The sequence below is a fragment of the Labeo rohita genome, unplaced genomic scaffold, assembly GCF_022985175.1.
Source record: "Labeo rohita strain BAU-BD-2019 unplaced genomic scaffold, IGBB_LRoh.1.0 scaffold_317, whole genome shotgun sequence".
Classification (NCBI taxonomy): domain Eukaryota; kingdom Metazoa; phylum Chordata; class Actinopteri; order Cypriniformes; family Cyprinidae; genus Labeo; species Labeo rohita.
The window spans coordinates 71,435-82,692 of record NW_026129235.1 but is presented as its reverse complement, the minus strand read 5'-3'; the positions used below and the strand labels follow the sequence as shown (position 1 = coordinate 82,692).

The 11,258-nt window shown below is 35.7% G+C and overlaps 1 protein-coding gene across 1 annotated transcript in view; it reads left to right on the top strand.

Moving 5' to 3' along the window:
• Window positions 1-95: 95 nt before the first annotated feature.
• LOC127160291 (ribonuclease inhibitor) overlaps window positions 96-11,258 on the top strand; it is a 31,752-nt gene continuing 20,589 nt past the window's right edge. Inside the window, exons 1-4 of the mRNA XM_051102954.1 lie at window positions 96-293; window positions 1,636-1,806; window positions 7,608-7,781; window positions 8,473-8,599. Coding sequence (XP_050958911.1) covers window positions 7,750-7,781; window positions 8,473-8,599 — 159 coding nt within the window. The 5' untranslated portion in view covers window positions 96-293; window positions 1,636-1,806; window positions 7,608-7,749. The remainder of the gene's footprint in view (window positions 294-1,635; window positions 1,807-7,607; window positions 7,782-8,472; window positions 8,600-11,258) is intronic.

The following is an 11,258-nucleotide window of genomic DNA, read 5'->3' as shown; positions in this document are numbered from 1 at the left end:
GTATTTGAGAATGTCTGAATAAATATCCAAATCCATAACCTAATAAAAGTAGGCAATTGTGTCTAAAAAACATCAGGTCTTTGACTTTGCCCCTTTGTCATTTGTCATTCTGGTTCTAGACTTTCAGACTGCAGTATCACTGAAGAAGGTTATAAAGCTCTGGCTTCAGCTCTGAGATCAAACCCTTCACACCTGATAGAGCTGGATCTCACAGGAAATGATCCTGGACAATCAGGAGTGAAGGAGCTCAGTGATTTACTACAAGATCCAAACTGTCAACTCAAGACACTGAGGTGAGATGTGATGAAATAATATTAAATAAGTGAATGATGCGTACATTTTTATTTAAGCTATACAATAATCTGGACAGTTTGTTGCATAATGATCAGATGCTGCAGGTTTTGTTGTACTGATGATCAAAGTCAAAGTCGGCTTTATTGTCAATTCTGCCACATGTACAGCACATAAATACAGACTATTGAAACTGCATTACTTTCAGACCCGTAGTACATACAGATAACACTAAACACTAACAGTAAAATGTAAAAATACTAATAAATAATGATTTAATATAATACAAAATACAACTATACAAATATAAAAATAAGGACATGCAAAAAAAAGATAGATAAAGTAGCACAAGGCACATGGCAGATGAAGCGCAAACCAGTGAAATAAACAGTGCAGATATAATGAGTGTAGTGCAAAAAAAATGTATTAATCTCTTTAAAGTGACAAAGAGCTCAGAGAGCAGTCTTTATTTAAACTGTCAGAAGAGGTAGTTTCCTGATGGATGAATTTGTCCTTCAGTCTGCTGGTCCTGGAGACTCCGCAGGTGTTGAGCTCCAGCTGGACCAATTTGTGAATGAGCTGTTGAGTGAACGATGACTGTCAACACAGTTTAGTTGTGCTGCTATTCTGGAGTATGGTTTACCTTGATCATTAACATGCACGATTTTTCTGGACATTTCTAGGAAAACAGTCTAGATAGCCTTTTAGTCAAATTATTTAAACGTTTCTGAACACACTGTAGCCATCAAGCTTAGATTCACTCTATCACTGTATCTCTACAGCAGGTCTCCAGGTGATCAAAAACATTCAGTTTCACAACTGAGAGCAATGCTAAGGGTATTAATATTAAAGTTGTTATTAGTATGAATAGCATTTATTAATACCGAATTGGTCCTCCGCTGTCACTGTTTTATTACATTAATCCACATTAAGCGTTTTAGAATGTTCCAAAATCCTGCCTTAAACTATAAGCAATTAAATGACTGTATTTCTATAATAGGCCACTTGAGTTCAAGTTCAGTTTTCTCTCACTCCTTCTGAAAGATCTTGAGGCTTTTAATTGCACACTCTGTATTTGTAAACTGAAAATCATGATCTAGTGAGGTTTTGCTCTTCTGTTCTGTGGGATGTTTCTGTTCTGCTGAGTTTGTTTTAGGACTGAGTGTCACTCTAGTTTCTTTCAAATAACTGTGACTATTAGACTTTTTCAAATATGTATCTATTTATTTGTGTTTTCAAATGTTCAAAGAAAAGTTTTGCAATTACTAGATCTTGTTTTTAAAATAATGAAGAGGTTTTTTTGTAATCATATCGGCCATTTTTGGCCATTTTTCTCTTCTTAAGGTTTTTGGGTCCTGCTGCAGATGAAGCCTGTCAGTATGTGACTGGAATTGCGGGTAAAAACCCGTTACTCCTGAGAGAGCTGAAGCTGAGTGAACATGAACTAGGAGACACACGAGTGAATCAGATCGCTGCTCTACTGCAGGATAAACACTGTCAACTCAACACACTGAAGTGAGTATTGTTTAAAATGTTACATTACTTTTAATAGTACTGTTATTGTGGTTGATTATATTTCCTCATTTGTTTGAGTGAGAGTAGTTTTTTTTCTCAGCAACCCAAAAAGCCACCCTTGATGTGAAGTATTAGAAATTAACGGGCAATGAAAAATGGCATCAAGCTTTAAATTACGGACTCATATGGGGTATCAGTTCTACAGAGCTCGTTAAGGGACATGGTGGTGAAAAAAATCAGAGTGAATGAAAAACAAAAAAAAAAATTCAGAGTGGGAGGAAAAATATTTTTCAGATTTTTTTGCGTTCTCTCACAAAACATTTGCGGTCCCTTGAGAAATTTTGGGTTTCCTCGCAAAACTTTTGCGTTCTCTCGCAAAACCAGTTGAGTTCGGACAAACACTATCTGTTAACTTTACAGCTTGTAGTGGTTCCTAGCTTGCACGTTCGCAATTGAGCGATTTACAGAGTTTGATTTTGAACTTGGACTCAAGTAGGCTGTTATATAAATACAATCAAGGCACAATTTTGGGACATTCTAAAATGTAAAATGCTTTAGGACCAAATTCAGTACACACCTTATATACCAGAATAGCTCAGTATATAAATGTAACCCGCTAAATTGCACGTTAAGCGTATCCCCCATAGAAAGGATACTTAAGCCTTTTCCTCCCATAAAGAAAACGCGGCTTTATGAAGATGTTGATTAAAAAAAAGACCAAATATGGAATTATTAAAAATATATTCTATGTACCTGCAAGCAGGTGAGCCCACAATATGAGCTCATAGAAAACCGCGCTTAACTTAAGCTTACATAAGAAGACAGTGATATAAAAAGCCAACATTTTATATTTTATTAAAAATAGGCAATTAATGAAGTAATCCGTTAAGCCAGTGGTTTTCAAACTTTCTACAGTGGCCTACCCCCTACAGCATTTAACATTCTTCTAAGTACCCTCACTGCAGTCACCTTTTCCCTTACAATATTTGCCCCCTTAAATTGATTTACATGTGCATTTTTTTACCGTTAGAGAGGTTAGAAGTTTTTCTAGCCTTATCAACTGTATGTCATGCATATCGTATTCGTAACATTTCATTAAGTATATTAATATAATAAATAAAGCAATAAATAATGAAAAAACGAAGTGATACTTGTAGTTTCAAACTAAATCGCCAGTAGGTGGCGGCATGTCACTGTCTTAATGAGCAAGACGTCGCGTCATTCATTCATTCATTCATTCATTCATCAACTAAGCAAATGGTTGTAGTTATGAATGGGTTATTAATCACAGACTCTTCAAATGGTTCAAAGCTGCAGATTAATTCAGCAACGAATTTGCTTGTTGCTTGGAGACACACCAGTTCTGTTGCAGATGTGTCGATATCTGTCGATATTGGAACGTACAAAGCCCGGTTAATTTAATGGTTAAGTTGCAAATACATTGCAAATATGGAAACATTTGGATTTGTGCTGAAGGAGAGTGATACGTGAGCCCATACTTTCAGTTTCGCTTTAAATTATTTATTTTGGTTTATTTATAGCTAAATAAGCTTATACATATTATTATATACTGCATTATATTATATGTATTCATTAAAAATGAATAAGTTATAGTTTTTTGGTTTTGGTTTTTGGTCTGTTCTGAATACGGTTAAATTTAAAGGATTTGCTGTGGAGTGCGGGGCATTAAAATATAGGCTATGTGTGTTTATAATGTTGTAATATAATATAACACGCTGTAGGCCTGCTGGTAGTATTATTTCTGAATAAAATGAGACTAATAGGCTAATAGACGTGAATTATTTGTTTTATTTTTCCTTTCAAAAACACACACACACACACACACACATGTTGTGTTTACATGTTTTATGGGGATATTCCATAGGCGTAATGGTTTTTATACTGTACAAACCATATTATCTATCGCCCTACACCTAAACCTAGCCCTCACAGGAGACTGTGCACACTTTTACTTTCTCAAAAAAACTCATTGTGCATGATTTATAAGCCTGTTTCCTCATGGGGACCTCACAAATGTCCCCACAAGATCAAAATTTACTGGTATTACTATCCTTGTGGGGACATTTGGTCCCATAACGTGATGAATACCAGGTGCACACACACACACACACACACACACACACATATATATATATATATATATATATATATATATATATAAACAAGCAGCAAACAAATTAACCATGGTTTAATTTAACTATACTTAAACTACTGTAACTATACCGTCTTAAATCGTCCATTAGCTTCCCTTAAGCGTTTTCTGTATCCTAAAGGTTTTCTGTGGGGAGAAAAGACATTAGCAAGTTGCATTTATGACCACTTTATTGAGAGTAATGCTAAGGGTATTAATACTAAAATTTGTATTAGTATGAATAGCATTTATTAATACTGAATTGGTCCTCCGCTGTCACTGTTTTATTACATTAATCCACATTAAGCGTTTTAGAATGTTCCAAAATCCTGCCTTAAACTATAAGCAATTAAATGACTGTATTTCTATAATAGGCCACTTGAGTTCAAGTTCAGTTTTCTCTTTCTTCTTATCAGTATAAAACTTATATGAATCACTCCGTTGTGAACATACTGAGCTGAGTAAATAGGAAGTGTTTGTCTGAACTCAACCGGTTTTGCGAGAGAACGCAAAAAAAAATCTGAAAAATATTTTTTCTCCCACCCTGAATTTTTTTTTTCACTCACTCTGATTTTTTTCACATGTCCCACATGTCCCCATACAGTTCTGATACTACTATTCCTTGCAGTATATTGGTCAGACAGGGCCGATCTAAATCTGATATTGTGTTACTGTTCCGTGTTACTGTTAAACCACACAAAAGACAAACAAGCACTAAAAGCACAATGTTTTGTGCACAATATTCCAAGTGTTCTGAAGGTGTTCGATAGCTTAATGTGAGATACAGATGAATATTTAAGTTGTTACAATAAATTTCATGTAAATACTTTTCTCTGCTGCGTCTGTCAGTGATGCAAAATCGAATCCACATCAGACGGGGTGGGTTGGAGAAGTTACAAATTTATTTTATTTTAAAGTTTGCAGAAATGCAAATGAGTAACAGAAGAATCATAACTTGAAACTGAAAAAAATAAATTAAATTTCAATAAGCATGTTCAATCCAATCATTTCACAAATAAACTGAATAACATAAATTTAATTTAAGGTGTTCTCAATGAGTCTAAAGCCGGCCTCACACTTTTTTTTAAAATCCTAACCGATTATGAAATCTGGTTGCAGCACACACATAAGGAGAATCTTTGCACATTATCTTCCCTGAAATCTTGTAATTGCTAAAACAGTATAAACTGTTTTAAGAGAAGGGGAAAAAAGATGGGCTCAGGTCGGATTTGGTCCGCATGGAGCATTGCTTTCCTTGGTCCATGCGGTTGTGGTATATTTTCAACATATTATACAGACAGTGTTACTACAAAAACATAAGAAGCAGTTTCCTCCATCTCCACTATCCAGTGGACATACAGCAGCTGTTTTGCGGTCGCGCATCGGCTGTTGTGAAAGTACTGATGTAATCATAGCTGTGATCATCCCGATTTAAAATCCTGAATATCAAACATGTTTGATATGATCGGGGCAGCCCCCGATTTGTGTGAGAGGAGATCGGGAGGTGTAAGATTCAATGCAGAACATCGGGACCGATCAAGGTGCTCGACAAGATTTTTGCTCCGATTGTCAGGAGGGGAAAATCGGGGCAAAATCGGGCTAAAAATCCTGTAGCGTGAGGACGGCTTTATTTAACACACCTGATTGAGATCATCAGCTCATTAGGAGAGAGAATGAACTATATGAACTAAACTAACAAGCTGATGATCTCAATTAGCCCTAGACAAGATCAGACAAGGAAAGGGGGTAATTTCCTCATTCGTGATCCAATGACCTTGCTTCATGCGTAACTAAGTACACAATGTATGTAAATGTCAGTCACGACTACATTAGCTCGTGACTAGAAGAACACTATATACGTTGTGATTTCTCACCCTCGGTGACCCACACGTGCTGGACGTCCTTTGCTGTAATAAATATAGACTCTGATCATGTTCAGTTACAACAGTCAGCTCAGTAAAACTCTCTCCAAGATCATTCAGTGTTCACATTATTATACTTGATTTGTAGGTAAATGTCTATAATGCATATTTGCGTATATCTTGCAGTTTTTTTTTTTTTATTTGTTGTTTTGTTTTATGTCATTTAGAACAAAACATGGTGTAGCAAAGACTATAAATTGCTTTTTAACACTCAAATTAACTGAAATTTAAAAGTGTTAAAAGAAAAGGCTCAATAAACTTTTGCACAGAAATAATAAACCACACATCACTATCTCTTCCCTTTGTGATTTGAACTTTTTAATGTAAAGTGTTGTGTGCTGTGACTTCGTGTTGCTTCAAGCACATCATTTTACACACCAGGTGCAAATACTGTAAACATTTTGTGCTGCACTGTTTGTTTTATCTATCATATGTTGATGCCTTATTAAAAAGTTTTTTATAGTATATATTTATGTAGAAATATATTGTTTTTCATAGATGCATTTTATAACCACAATGCAAATAGCAATGTGTAACATTTTACCAGATTTAGTGCTGCAGTTTATTTGTTCCCCACCAAATAATGTTGTTGTTTTTTTGTTTGTTTGTTTGTTTGTTTTTTCACAAAATATTTGGATTTATAAAATTATTATTAATGAGCACTGATTTTTCAAGAATAACTTTTTGCTTTTTTGACAACTATTCACAACTGCTTTTAATTTAAAGTTTGTGTTTCACAAAATGTAAAATGTCTAATTTTGGTGCAGCATATACTGTAAATTGTAAAAATTGAACAAGAGCATTTTAAGAATCAGTGATCAGTATCTGCCTCAAATGTCCTGATCAGTGCAGCACTAAAGCAAATGAACTGCCTTTTCAAAATTGTTTGAATGTTTTCAGTTTAAGGAAATACTTTTTTTCCCTAAAAAAAAAACAAAGTATAAAATTTGTTAATAATATGTCTTTGTTGTTGACTTGTAATTGTTGACTTGTAATAGTTTAGTCTACAGTATGTTTGAACATTGATCTGTGAGACTAAAGTGATTTATGACAATAGTAGACAGTAACAATTTCATTTGTTAACATTAGCTATTAAATATATCTAATGTCATAGCTAATATATGTTCATGTCAGTTCACAGTGTATTAACTAATTAACAGAAAACTTTTGAATTTAAAACTGTATTAGTAAACGTTGAAACTTACATTAAGGTTATTAAATGCTGTACTAGTTGTTCATCATCAGTTCATGTTAACTAATGTAGTTAATGTTATCAAGTGAAACCTCGTTACTTGGATAAATAGCTCACATCTTAATGCAGGGGTCACCAAACTTGATCCTGGAGGGCCGGTGTCCTGCAGAGTTTAGCTCCAACTTGCCTCAACACACCTGCCTGGAAGATTCAAGTAAACCTACAGTATTAAGACCTTGGTGTGTTTGATTACGGTTGGAGCAAAACTCTGTAAGGACACCGGCCCTCCAGGACTGAGTGTGGTGACCCCTGTCTTAATGGGTAATTTTGCTGATTTTCAACCTTTGCATACATTTGTAACTTTTGTGTAGTTTGTAGTATATTTAAATGAACTATGTGTCTTTCTTCATGTTACCTGCACACAGATATCACTCACTGTTTATTTGTCAGCAAACATCTGCTGGAAGATGAAAAACACATTAGTAAGTTGATCATCATAGATCTGATTCATTGTCTTTTCTCTTTCTGTTTTCAGTCTGTGTGATTGCAGTATTACAGAGAAACAGTGTCTCATCCTGACTTCAGCTCTGAAATCAAACCCATCACACCTGAGAGAACTGAACCTGAGCTGGAATAAACTAGGAGACTCTGGAGTGAAAAACCTCAGTGATCTACTGATGAACACACAATTCAAGCTGGAGAAACTAGAGTTAGTATCATTATACTGTACAGCAGTGACAGTGAGATTAAAGTTCACTGTTTAGTTTAAGATCGCTGGGCTCTTGTCACATCATTTCCAGCGCTGCACTTTCTGGCATTTCTCCATCTGAAGAAAGATTCAGGCATACATATTTTTATATGTATCTCTAAAAAAAAAAAACAGCCTGAAACTTGCTGAAATTTGACATTTTTGCTGTGGAACAAAACAGAAGTGACAACAGACTAAAAACAGTCTAACAAATAACAGTAGATGTTTCTGACAGTTAGATTTATACTGGACTAATAGTATATTTCATTATTTTTATTTATCAGGGGAAATGTAGATTTAGTATGTTTTTATAGTTAGAGATTGTAAATTACACTGTAAAATAGCTTAAATTAAAAATCATTTGATTATTTTCTTCCAATAGAAATGTGAAAATAGATCATTTAATGTTGTCAATTTTACTATTGTTTCTGTATTGATTCTACATATTAATTTACATTGGTAAAATTTACTTATTTGTTGACTGAGGGTCCAGACTTGGATTGTAACTAGTCTCCTCAAATACTCCTCTCTTGGTTTGTTCATTCATATATTAGAAGTTTCCATGATTTTGTTGATTTATTAGTGAATGTATGACATTTGTTCATGATGCATCATAGATCTGATTCATTGTCTTTTCTCTTTCTGTTTTCAGTCTGTGTAGATGCAGTATTACAGAGAAACAGTGTCTCATCCTGACTTCAGCTCTGAAATCAAACCCATCACACCTGAGAGAACTGAACCTGAGTGAGAATAAACTAGGAGACTCTGGAGTGAAAAACCTCAGTGATCTACTGATGAACACAAAATGCAAGCTGGAGAAACTACAGTTAGTATATTTAAGTTTATTTATTTTAAGACATCAGGTCTTAAGTTATATTGTTTAAAGCAGTGCACTGGCTTTGCCATATTGGTCACATTTTGTAAGTTTATTTTTTATTTTTTTTTATGTAGTAAGTACGTAAATGCAGAGATCAGCCTTTCATTAGAGAATAGGGTAACCACCTGTCCCGCTTTGAATTGCACCACAAAGCATTTTCACCCTTTGTCCCGCACGTCACATATTGAGAAAATGTCCCGCATTTTCATCAGTCTGTTGGTTTTTTAATGATCATATTAAGAAAACGTCCATGTGTTCTTTTGTATTTAAAAAAAAAGCTTTTTATTTATTCTTTTTGTGGCATAGTTTCTGCGCAAAGGATTTGCTGACCTCATCATGTGATCTAGGACCACTGACGGAAATGGTCGAGCACACCAGGAAAAAGGCGACATTCTCCATTCATTTTAACCAATTAAAAAAAAAAAAAATCGATACAGCTTTCAGACGTGAATTTCTTCTTATTTTACTGGTTCGTTGTTTCTATGGCGTTATTTTAATGACGGATTTAGAGCATATTATTGTAATGCGGGTCACATTAAAATGCTTAATCACAAATCTCCTCTCTCGCAGGTGGATTCTCTTCGCTCTCATGAAAAAAAAAATATGTGCTTTCTCTCGCTTGCATGTGCATATAGATATAGTCAGTATTTACATAGCATAACAGTAGAAAATGTATCAGTCTCACACGTGTCCTGCGTTGTCCCGCAAAATCCAATTATGTCCCACAACAGCCCTATTGCCAGGTGGTCACCCTATTAGAGAATAAAGAATGGAGGCATTAAATAAAATAAAGTTAAGTAAGTAGAAGCAGTGCCTGCCCTCATACAAAACTAATGTGACTCAAAACAAACTATTAGAAACTAAATGCCTCTTCAATATTATGATCATCATAGATCCTAAACCTTAGTTTGAATCAGAAAAAAACACAGAAGAATTCACACTGTAAACTGGAGATACTGAGGTCAGTAACGTTCACATAGAAGAATCAAAATGATTAAAATCACCTCAACAGTTTAAACTAAAACACTTTATAATATCTAACGATGTCTACAGAAGCTTCTTAAACAATCTCATTCAGTAAGTAAAACTGTTAAAGTGTGGAATAAAGAGTCTTCAACATTTTGAAGACTCTTTTGGATAATACTTTTGGATAATACTTTTGGATTTAACCCACAAAAAATGCTGTTTTATAAGAGAAGTCCCTGACTTTTTGGGACAGGTGGGATTCAGCTTATGACACTTCTCATTCATTCCAATGGTATCCGTAAACGGCGATTGAGTGTCACACAATTCTGACTAAAATTCAGTGACGTCAGGGGTATTACATCACTGCACATTCCCAGTGCATGTGACAAATCCTGCAGCTCATCACAGAGTACCAGCAGAAAAGCCAGGGAGCCATGAGTACCAGGACTACACTCCCAGATGAGCTGATTGAGTTTTAGTTAGAGGCACCAATCATCAGCCAAAACTGTAGGATTCTGGACTCAGAGGGTATTTTGGACACGTCATTCACAGTGTCATTGGCGGTGGTGTGCATGGCTCTAAAACCCCTGGAAGGCAGCCCAGATGACATCCCTGATGGGCATTCAGGGTTTGCTAGTCAAGTCCTATGTAAAAAAGACCATTCCAGCCACCTTAGACTCATTAAAATTTGCATATCAAGAAAACTGGTCCACTGATGATGCTGTCAACACTGCCATCCACACAGGGTAACGGAGGAGGGTAACGACACACATGTGTGAATGCTTTTTATTGATTACAACTCCGCAATAACAGAAACTCTCTTCACCCTCAGACCGACACACTCCCTCAGAAACTGGGCGATGAACTTCCTGTTGGACAGACCTCAGTCAGTCAGAGTAGAAAATTGGATATACCCCTGTGTCAGCAAGCTTGGCCCCCCCTAAATTTGGAATCATGTCACACCAAACAATTTTGGGTGCAATGTGCAGTTTGTCCTGAAAACTATAAAAAAAAAAAAAAAAAAAAACATCACCAGCTGCAAAATTCAAATCCATGTTCACTAGCTGGCGCTGAGCCAGAGACATACTGTCAGGTTGTGTAGCAGGCAGAAAGGCAGATGACGATTAAGGAATGTTTTAAACAAAATGATTTTAATAATAGTTGAAAAACAGGCAGACTGGGAGACCACACAACTAATAATAATGATTGAGAACAGACAACCAAAGACTGAACAAAATGGAGTTTAAATACTAGGACAAATGAGAGGAAATGAATAACAGGTGCGGGGTAATTATTCAAAACCCATAGCAACACATGAGGAACAGAAACAGAAGGCAGGAGAACAAGGAAAACAGAACCAAAACACAAAGAACACGTGACACATACAACGTGACAATCACACACGATTCTGTTGAGCTTATGGATGCAATGGCCCATCAGAGGTGTTCAGGTGAGTCATCGCTGAAAGTGTTAGGAAACCCCATAACGGACACAGTCCAGACAACTCCATCCTAATCCGAACTGTGGGGGCAAGGAGGACCCTAAGGGAAGAGTTCACCTAAGGGAACAACTGGGAAAAAGGCGCACGGATCCAT